The following is a 17,760-nucleotide window of genomic DNA, read 5'->3' on the forward strand; positions in this document are numbered from 1 at the left end:
GTTTAAGAGTTGCCTCAGGGCTGGAGGTAGAGATCTTGGTAGAGTGCTTACCTGGTGTTCTGCTTTGCAGCTGGGGGTAGGGGAGTGGATTGAAACAGTCCAGGACCAGCTGCTATAAGAATGGTACTATGCAATGGACTGGGCCCTTCTAAGTCACACCCCACCCCCACGCCACAGGCCAGTCTGATCGCAATTCCTCACTTGGTTTCCTCTCCCAGGAGACTAGTTTACTGTCAAGTTGACAGAAATTAACCAGTGTGTTCTAACCCTACTGCCACATAAGTGGTGTGATGGGACATACCTGTAACCCCAGCACATAGAGAAGTGAAGGCAAAAGAAAATATCAGAGTAGCAGAGCCAGGTGGATCTCTGAGTTCCAGGCCAGCCTGGTCTACAGAGTGAGATCCAGGACAAGCTCCAAAGCTACACAAAGAAACCCTGTCTCAAACCAAAAAAAAAAGAGGTTTACCTGTGTGGACAACACTCTGCTCTGCACTACCCACAGCTCTAACATGACTGCTTAAGAAGGATTTCATGAATACCTGATGCCATGTTTTACTATTTGACACTTGTTCCTTACTTTTGGTTGCTACAGTGTTAGTAAACTCATTTGCACCCAAGTGTAGATCACACTCTGGACAAAATATCCGTGCAAGCATGTGGGTCTGAGTCCAATCCCCAACAACCACATAAAATGCCAGGACCAATGAATGCTATGCGTCGGTAATCTTAAGTGCAAAGGAGGTAAGGAGACAGGTGGAGGGCTGGAGCTTGCTAGTCAGCAAGCCTCAATATGCATTGAGTTCAGTGAGACTGTCTCAAAGAACAGCTTCCTCTAATTCCAGCCTCAAGAAGGCTAATACATGCTTTGCCTTGTAGCCTAGGTTGGCTTTAATCTTGCACTCATCTCAGTTCTGGGATTAAAGAGTTTATAGGCTTGGCCATTTCTTTTTCTTCCTTCTAAATCACATTTATGGGGGAAGGGGTACATCTGTGTATGTGGGGTCAAGAGGACAGCTTCCATGAGTCTGTTCTCTCCACCATGTGGATGGCAAGCATCTTTACCGAATAAACCTGTTACTGGCCTATTTTGCATTTATCCTAAAAAGCAAAAATTGTTTTCCATGCAACCCTCCAGCATTGTAAACAGTCCAAGTAATCTTACTGGGACTCATTTGCAACCTGGCAAACAAAAGTGTGGAGCAATGGCTTAGTGCAGTAGGGCTTGTGTTTGCACTCCATACAAAATGCAAAAGTAAAATGCTCACTTGAGGCAGCTTCTTTCCAAGACAGGACCTCACTCCTCACACAGGTAAACCTCAACCCTTGCACTTGACTGGCAGCCACCTCCTTAGACCTGGCAGTGAGACTGGAGAAACCAGGATCGGGAAGCTTCTATCCCTGGAGAGAACAGGCAAAGTAGTGGCTTTGGATAGATTCTATTCTACTTCCTTCATTCTAGCTATGATTAGAGACGTTCTTGACCCTCACTGTTAAGTCAGCAAGAATTTTCTTCTGGATTCTTAGTAACAGCAGACAAAACAGTCTTGTACCATTGTGGCCTTCCAACATTCCATAATCAAACTAGATCTCTTTGAGCAGAAGTGTAAGATTCCTTAAGTCTTTAGTGATATACCACTTCCTGTATGTCAGACAGTTTCAAAGTAGTTTATTCAAATAACTTGGCATAGCCCTGTGTGATAGGTACCACTTAAAGGGTGTATACCCCTAGGATCCTCTAAATCAGTGGTTCTCAGCCTGTGGGTCAAGAACCCTTTGGGAGTTGAAGGGCACTTTCACAGGGGTTGCCTAAGACCATCTGAAAACATATTTACATTAAGATAACAGTATCAAAATTATAGTTATTTCAGTAACAAAATTTTATGGTTGGGGGTTATCACAAGATAACTGTATTAAAGGGTTGTATGAGGAAGATTGTGAACCACAACTCTAAATAGTATCTTAGGATACTACACAAAAATAGTAACAGGTATGAGTCTAATATTTGAAGGCAGCTGCTGATTTTGAGTCTGCCTTGGCATGTGGTTCGTCTTGACCAATGTAAAGTCTTATTTTTTGAGGAAAACTTTACTGTTTGTATATTATAGTTTCAAAGCCAAAGCTTTGGAAAAAAAAAAAAACTTGACAGATTAACTTTTGGGTGCTGCTAACAAACACAAAGACTTTAAAAAGTCATCACTTCAGGGTTGGGGATTTAGCTCAGTGGCAGAGCGCTTGCCTAGCAAGCGCAAGGCCCTGGGTTCGATCCTCAGATCAAAAAATAAAAAACAACAAAAACGTCATCACTTCAAGAAGATCACCGAGGATTAGTGTTGGGTATGCACATGACCAGTAGGACTCTGTAGTTGTCTTGGACCATCCTTCCCTTCTGCCATTTCTGCAGGATTCATGGCAGAAAGAGAAGCAAATTCCTCCCCAGAAATCCTGCAGCTGTAACCTATAGCCAGATACAGCTGTAAAAGAAGCCAAGAGTGGATAGGTAAAGTGACTCTTGCCTCTTTGAAGAGCTATTATCAGGAAATAATACTCAAATAAAATGTGCTTTTTTTTTTTTTTTTTTTTTTTTAATAGGGTGGTGGCACATGTCTTTAATCCCAGCACTTGGGAAGCAGAGACAGGCAGATTTCTTTGAGTTGGAGGCCAGCCTGGTCTACAGAGAGTTCCAGGAGAGGCACCAAGACTACAGGGAAACCCTGTCTTGAAAAACCAAAAGCAGGGTTGGGGATTTAGCTCAGTGGTAGAGCGCTTGCCTAGCAAGCACAAGGCCCTGGGTTCAGTCCCCAGCTCTGAAAAAAAAAAAAAAAAAAAAAGAAAGAAAAAACAAAAACAAAAGTGCTTTTTTAAAACCCAAGTTTTACCCAAAATAAATCTAACATAAGTGGGATCTCACAGGGAAGAAGGTATCAAGGGCCCGGGGATACAGGTGGTGAGACACTGGGGCTAAGCCAGCTTCGTGCTCTGTTGGGATTCTGGGGCTTGGTAAGCATGGAACTGGGATGCTCAGGTGTAGTGCTAGGGTGTTCTGAGGGCTGGGCTAAGCCTAATAGGGCCAAGCGTTGGGCAGGTGGGGTAGAAAAGTAGATCTTCTGTTCTTCTGAGTAACGTTCTTCAGGAGTCACAGCATCCCGGTAAGTCCAGTCACGCCAGTGGAAATTGAAGCCTTCGAGCAGAGTGATGCGGTCAGCTCTTGTAGGCACACAGTCAGGGGCCTTTCTGCGTGGCAGATTTGGTACTTCAATCCCTGGCATCAATACTACTCCTCGGATAGCGAACCAGCCCCCAAATCGGGGGTGTATGCACACACCTGCTATGTGCTGGGGAGAGGACAAAGAAGAGGAGGGTTACAGAGGTCATTTTGACACTCGGTCCAACTCCCATTATTGCAAGCTTGCTTTCTTCGATTTACTTTTATGTGTGTGAGTGTTTTTGCCTTCATGCCAGCAGCTCTAGTTTTGTTCACATATTTCCCACTCAATGCACACAGATTTCACGCAGAAGCCTCTGCCTGTGCGTGCGTGCGTGCGTGCGTGCGTGCGTGCGTGTGTGTGTGTGTGTGTGTGTGTGTGTGTGTGTGTGTGTGTGTGTGTGTTTGAGACAGGGTTTCTCTTTGTAGCCCTGGCTGTAGACCAGGCTGGCCTTAGACAAGATGGGTCTCTGTTCCCCTAAAGGTGTGTGCCACCACTGCCTGGCTCTTTCCCTCATTTTTAAAGAAATCTATTGTGTATATATGAATGTGTCTATTGGGGATCAGAAGACAATTTCATGGATTTGGTTCTCTCTCACCTTTACATGGGTTCCAGAGATCAAACTCAGGTTGGTATGCTCATGTGGTACACAGTGCCTTTACCTCCATCTCACTGACCCTGTCCTCTTCTTGACCACCTATTCATAGAATTATGACCTCAGGCAGCATCTCAGATCCAGTATTAGTCTCTCCTGATCACTACTTTGCCTTTGGATTTTCCTCAGACAGCCATGTAACACAAGAACAAGAACACAAAAACAGAGCAGGCAAGCTGGGTAATGGTGGCATACAACCCAGCACTCAGAAGGCAGAGGCAAGACAAGATGGGTCTCTGTAAGTTCAAGGCCAGCAACTTAGTCTACAAAATGAGTTCTAAGACGGCCAGAGATGTAGAGTGATCTTGTCTCAAAACAAAAAACAGACCAGGAAGTTGGTGAGATGACTTAGTGAGTGAAGGTATGTGCAGCCAAGCCTAACAACCTCAGTTCATCCCCAAGGACCCACATGGTGGAACTGACTCCTGCAATTATACTCTGACATCTATAAATTCGTGCACACACAGTAAATATTTTTAAAACACTAAAAGGGACCAGACTTTTTGAACTGTTACATCCTCAGATAAACCAGAAAGCAGGTAAAGGAGCTTTACCAGGAAACAGGTGAACTATTTGTCAGGACCATAGTTGTTCTGAGTTATGTACCAACTTCATCAAAGGAAGGTGAAGGACCATGGGACCTCATAGAAATACTTGGGGTGGGGCTTTACTCTTTTTCTCTCTCAATCCCCACTCATTCATTCACATGTATTCTCTAACCTGAGTCCCCCATGGGTCAGCTTCCACATCCTGTCGTTGGTAGTAGTAAGCAGCACCTGCCACATGGGCTGCGGTCTGGGCTAGAATCTTAGGGCGCCGGTTGGGGTGGACCTCATAGTCAGCAATGACTTCCATTTGCAGTTCTGGAAACTTCTGGAACAGAATAAGGGGCTCCTGTTAGCATGATGGCATGATGGGAGTTGGGGATTTAGCTTAGTGGTAGAGCGCTTGCCTAGCAAGGGCAAGGCCCTGGGTTCGGTCCTCAGCTCAGGAAAAAGAAAAAAAAAAACAAAAAAACTAAAGAGCATGATGGGAGTCATGACTGTTCTGCAAAGGCCTAAGTTGTGTATTAACATGGTCCTGTTCTCATAAATCATGGCTTGGTTTTTTGAGACAGGGTCAGAATGGCCTTGAACTTGCTATGTATAGCCAAAGGTAATCCTCCTGCCTCTACCTCCTTACTGCTGGGATTCTCCATTAAAAGCCCTGTTTGAAGGGAAAACACAACTTTAACCTAAGACACTACTAAGTGAAGGAAGTTGAAGTTCCTCTGCCCTCTTCAGAAGGGCATGTGCTTGAAGGGAAATACAAAAGACTTCACTCAGAGGCGTCCATTATCAGGAGTTATTGGCCTTGTATACAAATATGTACAAATTTATGTGCATATAAATGAGTACAGGCTGGGAAATACTGTTCTGCCTTCAAAAGGCTCCAAAGACAGCATAGAGCAAAGAAGAGTGAACAATGCCTAAAGGATGTATTACTCAATGACAAGTGAGATGTAAGCATAATCTTAAATCAACTCAGAAGGACAAAGTCCACCAATTCGTGGCATGCACCCAGGCTATCCAGAAAACTGCTATTTTCTGCCTGACACAGAATGAGTGGAAACTAGACAAGGCTACAGACAGCTTCTTCCAAAACCCAGAGGCGTTGCACCGAGAGTCTATGAAGAGCAGGAAGTCTATGGACCAGAAGAAGCTGGAGCAGCTGTATGGAAGGTACAAAGACCCACAGGTTGAAAACAAAATTGGAGTTGATGGAATTCAGCAGTTCTGTGATGATCTGACCTGGACCCTGCCAGTATTAGTGTTTTGGTCGTAGCATGGAAGTTCAGGGCTGCCACTCAATGTGAATTTAGCAAAAAGGAATTTGTGGATGGCATGACAGAGCTGGGGTGTGGTAGCACAGAGAAACTGAAAGCTCTTCTTCCCAAGCTGGAGCAAGAGCTTAAGGGCTCAGCCAAGTTTAAAGACTTTTACCAGTTCACCTTTACCTTTGCTAAGAACCCTGGGCAAAAGGGTTTAGGTTCTTCTCCATTTCCCAGTGTGAGCACTTTACATCATTAAGATGAGTTGAATGTAGATCTCACTTAATGTTCTTCCTCAGGGATCAGGATGGAGACTTACAAGCAGGACAAGATTAATCATCTTAGCCTTACACTGTGGGTCCCATAGATTTAGAAATGGCTGTTGCATATTGGAAGTTAGTATTGTCTGGAAGGTTTAAATTTTTAGATCTTTGGAACACACTTCTGTTGGAACATCACAAAAGATCAATTCCAAGGGATACTTGGAACCTTCTCCTAGATTTTGGAAACATGATTGCAGATGATTTGTCTCACTACGATGAAAGAGCTTGTCCTGTCCTTATAGATGACTTTGTAGAATATGCACGACCAGTGGTCACAGGTGGGAAACGTGGCCCTTTCTAAGTGAAAAATCAGATACATGGAGGGTAAGACAAGATGTACCCTGAAAGGAGACAACTGGGTTGGTTGCTGTGTACATTTGTTGCTGACTTCAGAAGTCTTCCTCGTCCATTCATGAAACAAATCCTTACTCGGCTTAAAAGCTGCAATGGCTGACGAGCAGAAGTGGAGAAGCTCCTCAGGATGCTAGGGATGTGTCATCAGAGCTATTGCTTTAGGAGATGCCTGCATGACTTGTCTTTACAGAACGCAACATAGAACCTGTTGGCAGGGCTGAGAGCATGCTGTTGAGTTCATGATGTCAAGGTGAGCACCAGCGGTTTCCAAAGCTGTGGAGTCACATTGTAATTATGCTTCGAAATATCATCTGTGTCTGCAGAGTGATGGATCTCTTATACAAGTCCACACTGTTAAAAACGTGCCCTGATGAAGATGGCCTTGTCAGAGAACCTATTGCTTTTAATCTTGGTATTCAAGATTGATAGTTTTGAATTTTCAGATCTCTAGATTTAATAGATTTTTTAAAATTTTCTCTAGAAGACATTGTTGCAATTTGCACAGGGATGGCACAGGATGTAATCCAGCAGGTTCATTCCAAACTGTTTACAAGCTGGTGGGCCAGTCTTACTTCTAATAAGGTTATTATTAGGCCTGGATGCTGCCTCCTGAGAAGTTTCTTATTTTTTTTAATATATTTTATTATATCTAAAAGGACATTTTCTATGAGAAATACTTCTTCTTGAGTGATAAATTAGATTTACAAATCAAATGCAATGGTTCCCTTCACCTGTCTATAATGTCTCCAGTGCCCAGTGTCCAGCCCTTGGATAGCCGTATGCATTTGGAATCAAACACATCTGTCATCTGAAAGAGTCTACACCCAAAGCTTCTGTGCTCCTTGTCTACACTGTGGGACTGCACCATGCCACTGTGCCGTGTCACCGTCTGCTTTCCTGGTGTTTGTGTGCTCCAGAACCACTCGTGTGCACAGGCATGGAGGACCTGGATACCGTCTGCCCATCTGGTGTCAAGCTTTGAACATCACTGTGCTGACCCTACCTCACACTTGCCAAGATTTGGTGCCACAAGCGTGCCTTGCTGCCCTGCCTACAATGCAGCCATGGAGCAGATATGCTGGGCCCACTTCAGGACTTGGGACTGGTCAAATGCCTATGCAAGGAAAGCATGTCCCAGATATGCTGTGGGGGCAGCTTCTGGTCACGGGACATGCTCCTGACTTAGGAAACAGCTCTGAGGCATGTGTGCCCTATAATAAGGTAGACTGCTGATGTTGATCAGGGATCTCACAGAGGAGGTAGAGGACTGGAACAGGCCAGTCTCCACAAAGCCAACCCTCAATGTGTGAGATGACATCATTAGTGACCTGTCAACACAGGTCTGTAAAGGGAAAAGCGGAACATCTTTGAGGGTGGACATAACCAAACTGACCTAATGAAAACCTGGAGAACAAAGCATCCTTCCAGGCTTTGTGGGTTCCTGGCATGTAGTTAACCTCTGTTCAGAGAAATTTATAGACACAAATAACTAAGTTCTGAAGGTCTACTATACGCTCTTCTTTTTACGATTTAAACTTCTTCAGGAAGACCAGTGATATGCTCCAGCAGGTTAAGGCACCTGCTGCCAAGCCTGTTCAATCACGTGGTGGAAGAGAGAACTGGCTCCCACATGTACCATGACATGCATGTATTCCCCCTGCACACACATGTACTTACACAGTAAGTTAAGTAAATGAGTGTAACTGTAAAATTTTAAACTCTGTGGGATTGTCAATAGGCTAGGAAGTACTAGTGATTGATGAAGGCTTTTCAAAGAATTGTGCTTTCTGTTCAGTTATTTACACTTGACCTGTGCATGTTACAGATGCTGAAAACTTCAGAAATAGTAAATAAAGTATTTTCCTTGGTTTAAAAAAAAAAAAAAAAAAAAAAAAAGATGTATTACTCGTATTCCAGTACGTATTCAGACTAGCCTGAGGTTCATACAGTTGTCCATCAGTGTAGTCACTCTACGAAACTGATTTCAGGTGGGGGTGTCTGCTAAAGGAAAGGGTAAAACCTGGTTGTGAGAAAGCAGAATAGGAAGAAGTTACATAATGGCATAGCTCCTAGCCCTAAGTCTAGATCCTGCACTGAGTTTGATCAACAGGGAAGCAGATGGAGGCTTGGGAGCTGAAGGGAAGTTGAGCCTTACCTCCCTAACATTCCTCAGGTGGTAGGACACGCACTGATCCACTGGGTCTCTCGGTGGTTGGAGGTGGTAGCTCTTCAAGAAGGGTTTGAGGGCTTTGTCAAACATAGCAGGTGTGCTTAGTACCAGGAAGGCCAACGTTGGTCCTGGGAAGGGCAAGTGGAAGGCTGGAGGCAGGAGTTCATTGTACCACGCCACCTGGAACACAGAAAGCTCAGGTCTGGTTGGCAAGCAGCTTGGGCCTTAACTAGGCCCATGCCTTGGCTTTGTATTCAAAGTTTCATACATTTTACACCCATCTCCATTTTATTCATTCAAAGAATCTTCACTGATGCTATGTATGCATATTAACCTCATATGGGCAATCTGTCTGCAATTGACAAGGAGTTAGTTTGGGAAAGAGTTTATAAACAAACTAGAATAGAAAGTGACAATTGGTCAGGCAGTGGTGGCACACGCCTTTTATCCCAGTACTCAGGAGGCAGAGGCAGGTGGATCTCTGTGAGTTCGAGGCCAGCCTGGTCTACAGAGTGAGTTCTAGGACAGGCTTCAAAGCTACCCTGAGAAACCCTGTCTCAAAAAACAAATAAATAAATATGCACGAGAATCTGCTGTTTGTTTATTTATTGGAGACAGGGTCTCACTATGTAGCCTTGCCAGTAGAAATGCACTCAGCCCACTGGGCTGTGGTGGCATACACCTTTAACCCCACCACTGGGGAGGGGGTGGGGTGGTGCAGAGGCAGGTGGATCTCTGAGTTTCAGGCCAGCCTGGTTTACAGAGTGAGTTCTAGGACTGCCAGGGCCACATAGAGAAACCCTGTCTCAAAAAAAAAAAAAAAAAAAAAAGAAAAAGAAAAAAAGAAAACAACTGTACTAAGTGCATTTGAGAAGAGCAGACTATCTAGAGAGATTATAGGAGTGAGGATGTGCCTGACCTTAAATACCAACTTAAAAACTATGACTCCCAATTTGGTGACAATGAGGAGTCATTTAACTTAAAATAGTAAAGTACTGGGCGGTGGTGGCACACGCCTTTAATCCCAGCACTCGGGAGGCAGAGGCAGGCGGATCTGAGTTTGAGACCAGCCTGGGCTACAGAGTGAGATCCAGAATAGCCAGAGCTACACAGAAGCCCCATCTCGAAAACAAATGAACAAACAAACAAAAAAAGAGTAAAGTGACCTGACAGTTTAGAAAGATCTGGTTGCAGTGTAGAGGATGGAATGGATCCAAGATGGCAGCCAGGAGATTATAGTAATCCTCATGAGAGAAGTGTTCTGGGATACAGGATAGGTTGTTGGGCTAAAAATCTATGAGCTTGAAGATTCAGGGGACACTCATGGCGGCTGTTGGCTGTAGGACTGAGGAGAGTAGCCTTACGACAGGCAGAGCCACAGCTAACTGTTTAGTGCACTAGTTCCTACTCTCTCTCTCTCTCTCACACACACACACACACACACACACACACACACACACACACACACACTTTTCAGATAGGGTCTCACTATATAGTCCTGGCTGGTATCCAAGTCTCTGCCTCCAGAGTGCTGGGGCCAAAGTCTTCTGCCACCATACCTGGACCTCACATAGACATTCCTGTTTTTTCCCCTATCTGCCATCCATCACTGCCTCCTTTCAATAACCCTCCCTCCTTTCAATCGATCTTTAATTTTTAAAAAAATAATTCATTTATTTGTATTTGCATTAGTGCTTTGCCTGCATGTTTATCTGTGTGAGGGTGTCAGAACTTGGGAGTTACAGACAGTTGTGAGCTGCCATTTTAGGTGCTGGGAATTGAACCCTGGTCCTCTGGAAGAGCAGTCAGTGCTCTTAACTGCTGCGCCATCTCCCCGCCCCCAATCCATGTTTTGGAACTGGGGCTTGGCCAGCACTCTATCACTGAGTCCCGGCTTCAGCTGTCAGTTTCATCCTTTTTCCTCAATTTGGGGCTCGAACCTAAGACCTCAAGCACAGTGGTCAAGAGCTCTGTCACTGAGCTACATCCTCCAGAGGTTCGGCTTCAAGTCTCTTCCCCCTGCAAGTGCTTTCAAGCTAGATTTACTTACTTCTCTGTAGTATCTTATTCTAAGTCTTGCTGTGGACAGCTCAACGGAATGGGTGAGAAACGGGAAGTCTCTTAAGATAGGTCAAAGGACTCAGGATGATTTTAATTTAGGTTTGTGTCCTAAGCATATCTTGTTCACTCAGTATTGCGGGATAGGGCGGGGCCGGGTGGGGTGGAGAGGGATGGAGGTGACAGAGAGTTCTGTACCAGGCGAGCGAGAGGAATTTCTATGCTCGGTCCGGTACTGAAGGCTGCTAGCAACATCATGAATTAGCCTTCTGTTGGCTGACGGAACAAACTAGCCAATTGTGTCTTGTTCAACATCAGGAATTCTCTTCTCTCTTCAAATGACCTAATACAGAGCCATGCCAACCTTCCAAACTTTGACCTCTCCTAGTTCCTTTGGAAGCGTCTGGTGATTCCGGCCCCACAGGGGGACTTTTTTTTTTCTGTAAATTACGGAGATAAGAAGTCAGGTATCGTGGGTTGAATCCAATTCATTTGTTTGACATCATAAAGAGGTAATAGGGCAAACGTGTCTGTTTCTCTACCTTTTTAACAAGCCCCATTTCACATCACGACCCGGAGACCGGGTCATTAGATGGCCGCGGTAGGAGCTTGGGTTGGATAAGAAAGCCTCACACTTTTGGCGCCAAGGTCAATCATACAGCTGGCCCTAGAACCACAGGGAAGACAAACCAACCTGGAAGGGGTAAACCTCGAAGCCAAAAGGACACAAAGTGTCCTCAATCTTCTGCTTCAGTTCTGCGACACGCGGCTCCATAGCGCACGCTGAACGCTGAGCTTGCTGGGAACTGGAGTCTTATAGTTAACTTGGGCTTCTAGGCGTTAAGACGAGCCGGACTACATTTCCCAGGAGGTAAAGGCCAAGTAAACGGCTTCAATGGACTCTGCGCGATGCATCTTTGTACAGTAGTTCGTTTGGTCCTTGGAGCCCAAACTTAACAGAGTCTGTACGACTCCGTGTCCCGACAGGCTTCACGGGGAGGTGTGTGTATGAACGTACCGGGCGCTTCCAGGGAGACGTATTTCCGCCCTCTATTGCCTGTTGTCTCCGCCGGAAGCGGACTCAGTTTCCCGGGTGGCGCTGCGGCACCCGCTCTTAAATTTCATTCTCCGCCTACCAGAGTTTGAACTCACGGGCGGTAGTGGTGGCTGATACAGACTTGACGTGGAGATTGTGCTAACGTCCTTGATTTGGGGAGGTTTCAACCAAGATTCGGCTCATTCTACCCTCACTTGATATCTGTGTTTTAGAGTATTCTATTTTTTCCCACTTCCCCAAGAACTCCGTTCCCTAGTTCCAGATTCGCAGTTTTGCTGTGGTACTGTGTCTGTAGCCTTAATGTCCCACTCCCACTTTCCTCTCTCCATCTAACACTGTGGCCTGTCCTGGGCTATACCGCGGGTGTCTTGGTGTGGGAGAGCAAGAGCAGGAAGTCAGAGACGCAGTCCTCAGTCCTCCAGGATGAATAGGAGCCCTAGCTGGTCTGATCAGCTGCATGCAGTTCTCACTTCAACTGATGAAAATATGGCCCGGATTAAGGTGAGGAGGCACAAGCGCCTTCCCTCCCGACCTCCCGGAATTCTCCTTTCCCCACTGGGAGACTAGGCTAGGGCGTAGATTAAAGGACACTGAGAGCTCACTGGTTTGCGGAACTGTTTTCTTTTGTAGCAGAATTTGTATCCTCTTCGAGTTTCCTCTACAGGTAAGTGTTGTCCTTTCTCCCAGCCTTTTCTTTTTTCAAGGCCGTTCTTCCAGTGCCTGCCTGTATCACCTATAATTCCGTACAAATTCCAGCTACTTCCCTTCTGAAACTTTGATTTCCTACACAGACAGACCCTGCTCTTGTCCCTTCCTTATTCCTTCAATAGGGGACCTGGCTGACACCTGGATTTCACCTCATCATTTGCCTCCACAGCCAGGGGCCCAAGCTAATCAGCCTTGGCCTCTAAAGACTCCGGTTCTTGGAGAGAGACTGAGCTGCACTGAATCTCACAGCTCATCTTCTCTCTGGAATGAAGTTACTAAGCTCCGATCCCAGCTTCAGTCTCAGGCTCAGGTGAGGAATTAGGTGTTTGTATATGGTGGCAATGTGAGAGAATATTATTAGGAGCTAGAAAAACAGCTTAGAAAGTAGTTTCTGGGTTTTCTCTCCTTGGATAGGTGACTGCCGCACTAAGGGGTGCTGTGCAGAGCCTGTTGAAGGATCGGGAGCAGCAGATGAAGAAGATCAGTGCTCTAGAAGGTACTGGGCCAATTCTTTACTGAGCTATGCTTTACTGCTGATCTATATACAACTTTTGTTTGTGAGGCAGAGCCATCTCTTCAGCCTCACAAGACTTTGTATATGCGCCCACAGTTTGGCTATGTAGCTTTTGTATGTGTACTTGTTTTGATTTGCAAGTAGTGCCTGGGCTCATGTGTGAAGCTTAGATCAGTTCGCCTTCACTTGTCCCATTGCAGCATCACTGAAATTGCTTCAGGAGGGCCCCAAAGGGAGAGTCCTTCTGGAGCAACGCCTAGAAGGGTTGAGAAAGGAACTGCAGGGCCTTCGGAACCAGGTTCAAGAGCTAGTCCAAACCCAAATGAGAACAAGACCAGGGAAGTCCAGTAGTACCAATGGCTTTCACCAAGAGCTCCGGACTGAGTAAGTGATGGGCAAGACTTTGTCTTTTTTTTTTTTTTTTCCTTATTTATTTAAGATTTATTTTCTGGTGTCAAACACCTTTAATCCTAGTGCTCAGGAGGCAGAGGCTGGCAGATCTCTGAGTTTGAGACCAACCTGTTCCACATATTGAGTTACAGGCCGACTAGAGCCACTCAGTGAGACTTTGTCCCCAGCCACTGTGGGTTGTCATTGATTTTAGAATGATACTGCTGTCACTCATGTAGGCACCAGCTTTTGTGGGAAGAGTCAGAGATTCTTCGGGAGGAACTGAAGTTGCTTCGAGACCAGCTGAGTAAGTAAAAGATTGAGAGTATTCCTTTGTCCCTATTTCTGGAATATCTTCTTGTTCTTCTAGTAACTGACCATACCTCTGCCTGTTTGAGCTATTGAAAAGTCTGGCAAAATATTTTTTCTTTAATTTTTATTTTTTTATTCTTTGAGACAGGGTCTCTACATAGCCCTGGCTGTCCTGGATCTCACTATGTGGACCAGGCTGGCCTTGAACTCACAGAAATCCACTGCCTCCGCCTCCAAAGTGCTGGGATTAAAGGCATATGGCACCAACCCCTGGCTAGGCAAATGGTGATTTGTGTATTGTGTGATTTGTGTATTGTGTGATTTGTGTATTGTGTGATGCTTTGTACTTCGCTAAGCATGTGCTTCACCACAGGCTACACCCCTAGCCTTTGGCAAAATATTTTTATATTGCTCTTTTTTTCTCATGGTATGAATTTAGTCTCTCCTATCAGCTTTGAATCTTTCCAGCCGCTGGACCAGAACATGTTGTCTAAGTTTCTACTGCCAGCCAGGTGGTGGTGGTGCACACCTTTAATTCCCAGCATCTGGGAGGCAGAGGCAGGGGGAATCTCTGTGAGTTCGAGGCCAGCCTGGTCTACAGAGTGAGGCCCAGGACAGACACCAAAGCTACACACAGAGAAACCCTGTCTAGAAAAACCAATTAAAAAAAAAAGTTTCTACTGCTAGTCCAATTACAAGGCAGTGAAGAAGGAATGACTTTGGTGAATGGTGCCCCGTATATTCCGGCTCATTTTCAGGCCAACACCAGGAGTTGTTGCTGGAACAGATAGCTGAAGGGCGCCAGGTTCAAGCCCGAAGCTGGAAGGTAGGACAGGGTTAGACCAGTTTCCACATATTTCTTTATGGAGTCCCCATCCTTCCTGTCTGTCCTGCTCCACAGAAAGGCCTAGATATCTTCTTCCACCCCATCTCTCTTCCCATCGTTCTCCCCCATGCTGATTCCCTTCCAAACAGTTCTTCCCAGTCTCTTTGCTGCTTACCCGAGTCACTGTCCTTGCCGCAGGAAGGCTTTCCGGTGTTGAGGAGGTGGGGGGTTGTGGGAGGGAGTCTCCCTTGGAATGGGAGAGATTTAGTCTCTTTCTGCACCATGGTCTGGCAGACGCTGGAACACCTACAGAGTGACCAGAAGGGCAAGGTTCAGACCTTGGAGGCTACCAGGACAGAGGCCCCTGATGCCCAGAAGGAGGAGCCCTACTTCCTCAGGTCAGAAGTTGTGTGTGCTGGGGCAGTAGAGGGGGCTTGTGTCATAGAGGTCTAGCAAAGTTCAGCTATCCTGAGTTTGGCCAGGATTGGTTGGGGTGGTTGGTCTGAGTATCTGGGGTTTTATTAATAAGAACAACATTGGGCATTCTAACCTAGGCTGTCCTTGAACTCCTGATCCTCCTTCTACCTCTCAAGTTCAGGTGTTCCAGGTATATGTTACCAGATTCAGTCTTATTTATTTATTTATTTACTTACTTACTTATTTATTTTATTGAGATGATTTCCACTGGGTAGCCCAGATGGCCTCAAACTCACCAACCTGCTGTCTTTGCTTCCTGAGTACAGAATAACAGGTGTGTACTGTTATGCTCACCTGCATTAATAAAAAAAAAATTTGTTTGCATTTTATTTATTTATTTAGTCTGCATATGTATGGGCATGTATGTACCATGAAGTACATGTGGAGGTCAGAGGACCAGTAGGAATCACTTCTACCATATGGGTTCTCAGGATCAACCTTAGCCTTGATGTCAGGCATGTTTATCAGCTGAGCCATCCTGCTGGCTCCAGTGTTAGGCATTTGTCATTTGATTCAGAGTTGGGATATATCTTTATATGTCTGAAAGATAATTGGGTGAGTGAGGTGGGAGTCCAGAGGCTTGACCTCAGAAAGGAAGACAGTTTTATGCTGGAAGAGGGTCCTAGATCCATCACCATCTCTGCCTCTAATTGTTCTTTTTAGGACGTCTGTTCATGCCTGGCAATCTAAGCTGCCTATGGCCAACATCTTCGCCATGTCTCTTTCTTCATCTAGCTCTGAAGTCAGTCTTCCAGACTGTGACCATAGCTGGGAACTTTTAAAGAAACTAGACCTGGGTAAGGACAAATCTGGGAGAGGCCGAATCTGAATGGTGCCTGAATGCAGCTGTTTAATCCTTTGTCTTTTTCTGTGTGAGTCCATCTACCCATGTGATATGTCTGGGAGAGTTAAGCTACTTTATTATTTAATCTTTATTTAGTGAAAGGCAAAATATTTGAAGAGAAGCCAAAGTAATTATTATTTAATATTTATTTAAAGGCCAGGTTTTCCTTTGTAGCTCAGGCTTGCCATAGAGCCCAGCCTGCTCCTGAGCTCAAAATCTTCCTGCCTCAAGTTCTTGAGTGCTAGGATTATAGACATGTGCCACTACATTCTTCATTAACTCACTTCATTGCAGTTGGGGGACAGAAACAGGTAGTTAGAAACCACCATAGAATGGGTACATACAAACCAGGCCTGTGTGTCCTTTCCAGGAAGGTCCAGGGCCTGGTTTTATGCATATCACAGTCTGGCTAATGGTTTGTTTCTCATTTTCCTTCCTCTTAGAACTCCAGAACTCCTTTTCTAACCTGGAACCCAGCAGCTTTCAGTCCCATGCCCAGAGTCTTGGGCAAGAGGATCTGTTCTTTCAAGGCCCCAAGATCTTCCAGAGTGAGCTGTAAGGACTTGTAAGAATGAGATGAATCCATCAAGACAGTCTTCTCATCCCCTCTGGTATGTGCCCTCTTTACTGAGGCATCTCACTGTCCAGCCATTCCTGCTCCCCAGCTAATTTCAAATAAAGTGGCGTAACTCTCCCTGATGTGTTTTTCTTCACCCCCATGGGATCAGCTCAGCCGTATGTTTCCTTCTTGTTACCTAACTGCTTCCGGGACCTCTGCCTCTGAAGTCTGACATTTATAGCTACACCGTTGACTACAAGCTCAGGTGTAGTTCTCCTCTTCTGATAGTAGAATGGGTTAGGATGTTGGCCTGAGGCTGTGTTGATGAGTGTGTAGAGGAGAGTGTGATACTCTGGAGGGTACTAGATCTAGAGAGTCACACTGTCCTCCTGCTTGTTGAGGCTTAGTCCAGATTCTTTATACTTCCTCATCCTTAGCAGCCCAGCCTGTATGTTTGCAGTAGGCTTCTCCTCTGAAATTGAGTCATCTTCAAAAACAAGTAAACAAACAAACAAAATCTCCAAATCCTTTATTTATTTCTTTTGAGATAGGGTCTCTGTATGTAGCCCTGGCTATCCTGAAACTTGCTATGTAGACCAGGCTGGCCTTCAATTCACAGAGATCCTCCTGCCTCGGCCTTCCTAGTCCTGCAATTATAGGTGTGCACTGTCATACCTAGCCAAAAAGTAGTTTTTGCTATAACTCTTTTTTTGGTTTTTCAAGACAGGGTTTCTTTGTGTAGCTTTGTGCCTTTCCAGAAACTCACTTTGTAGACCAGGCTGGCCTTGAACTCACAGTGATCCGCCTGCCTCTTGCCTCCTGAGTCCTGGGATTAAAGGCATGCGCCACCACCACCACCACCACCACCTGGTTTGCTATAACTCTTATGAAGAAATGAAGAATTCCATGATTCAAAATCTACTTTCATTAAAAAAAAACTATTTTCTTAGTTTATGTGTATGGGAATTCTGTCTGCATGTATGTCTATGTGCCACCTGTGTGTAGTGTCCTGAGGGGCCAGAAGAGGGCATCAGATCCTCTTGAACTGGAGTTACACATGGTTTTCAGTTGCCATATGGATGTTGGGCATCAAACTCTGGTCCTCTGGAAGAGCAGCAAGTGCTCTTAACTGCTGGGCCATCTCTCTAACCTGTAGTGATATTCTGTTTGTACTGGAGCTGCACGTGGTCAGAGTCACTACCCTGCAAGTTTCTGTTGCAGGATATCTGCAGCAAACTCCATAGGCTTTTGGGCTCCAGAAGCCACAGGAGTTAGCCGCTTTTGCATATTCCTCAGTGCAGATGGCTGGCTTTTGGCGTCTTCCCTCTCTTGGTGGGTTGTGCCTTTCCCTGGACCCCCTTCTTGGGGCTGCTACCACACCAGGTAGCTGCCTTACTTCACCATCTTCTGAATCATCATTGTCAGCAGATTTGGTGAGTCAATTGGGATTTTTTTTTTTTTAAGATTTATTTATTATGTATACAGTGTTCTGCCTAC

The 17,760-nt window shown here is 45.3% G+C and overlaps 2 protein-coding genes and 1 pseudogene across 7 annotated transcripts; 2 read left to right on the forward strand and 1 right to left on the reverse strand.

Annotated features, from left to right (window-relative positions):
* Positions 1 to 2,860: 2,860 nt before the first annotated feature.
* On the reverse strand, positions 2,861 to 11,433 carry Mmachc (metabolism of cobalamin associated C). The gene is made up of 4 exons (XM_036178948.1): positions 11,271 to 11,433; positions 8,504 to 8,698; positions 4,582 to 4,734; positions 2,861 to 3,335 (listed from the first exon to the last, which is right to left on the reverse strand). The coding sequence occupies exons 1-4, from the start codon at positions 11,349 to 11,351 to the stop codon at positions 2,925 to 2,927; spliced, it is 840 nt and encodes a 279-aa protein (XP_036034841.1). The 5' UTR covers positions 11,352 to 11,433; the 3' UTR covers positions 2,861 to 2,924.
* Positions 4,900 to 6,400, forward strand: LOC118577384 (annotated as a pseudogene).
* Positions 11,434 to 11,442: 9 nt separating the features above from the next.
* Ccdc163 (coiled-coil domain containing 163) lies at positions 11,443 to 16,398 on the forward strand. 6 transcript variants are annotated; one of them, XM_036178947.1, is made up of 11 exons: positions 11,443 to 12,134; positions 12,264 to 12,297; positions 12,464 to 12,651; positions 12,756 to 12,837; positions 13,056 to 13,239; positions 13,485 to 13,552; positions 14,316 to 14,383; positions 14,678 to 14,781; positions 15,127 to 15,134; positions 15,596 to 15,657; positions 16,148 to 16,206. In XM_036178947.1, the coding sequence occupies exons 1-10, from the start codon at positions 12,057 to 12,059 to the stop codon at positions 15,640 to 15,642; spliced, it is 861 nt and encodes a 286-aa protein (XP_036034840.1). In that variant the 5' UTR covers positions 11,443 to 12,056; the 3' UTR covers positions 15,643 to 15,657; positions 16,148 to 16,206. The 6 variants fall into 6 exon arrangements, with proteins under 6 accessions (XP_036034840.1, XP_036034835.1, XP_036034837.1 ...); XM_036178942.1 differs by lacking the exon at positions 15,127 to 15,134 and having other exon boundaries at positions 15,524 to 15,657; positions 16,148 to 16,398; XM_036178944.1 differs by lacking the exon at positions 15,127 to 15,134 and having other exon boundaries at positions 16,148 to 16,398.
* Positions 16,399 to 17,760: the final 1,362 nt, after the last annotated feature.

Source organism: Onychomys torridus, chromosome 2 (genome assembly GCF_903995425.1).
Source record: "Onychomys torridus chromosome 2, mOncTor1.1, whole genome shotgun sequence".
Taxonomy (NCBI): Eukaryota; Metazoa; Chordata; class Mammalia; order Rodentia; family Cricetidae; genus Onychomys; species Onychomys torridus.

What these genes read in the sequence shown, in the direction of transcription:
- Mmachc (XM_036178948.1), bottom strand. Translation starts at nt 11,351, where the DNA reads ATGGAGCCGCGTGTCGCAGAACTGAAGCAGAAGATTGAGGACACTTTG. An exon ending in ACCTGAGGAATGTTAGGGAG is followed by an intron (nt 4,735 to 8,503) that starts GTAAGGCTCAAC and finishes ATTCTGTTCCAG; the next exon opens with AAGTTTCCAGAACTGCAAAT. An exon ending in CTGACCCATGGGGGACTCAG is followed by an intron (nt 3,336 to 4,581) that starts GTTAGAGAATAC and finishes TCCTCTCCCCAG; the next exon opens with CACATAGCAGGTGTGTGCAT.
- Ccdc163 (XM_036178942.1), top strand. Translation starts at nt 12,057, where the DNA reads ATGAATAGGAGCCCTAGCTGGTCTGATCAGCTGCATGCAGTTCTCACT. An exon ending in GAAGATCAGTGCTCTAGAAG is followed by an intron (nt 12,838 to 13,055) that starts GTACTGGGCCAA and finishes GTCCCATTGCAG; the next exon opens with CATCACTGAAATTGCTTCAG. An exon ending in GAGGAGCCCTACTTCCTCAG is followed by an intron (nt 14,782 to 15,523) that starts GTCAGAAGTTGT and finishes TGTTCTTTTTAG; the next exon opens with GACGTCTGTTCATGCCTGGC.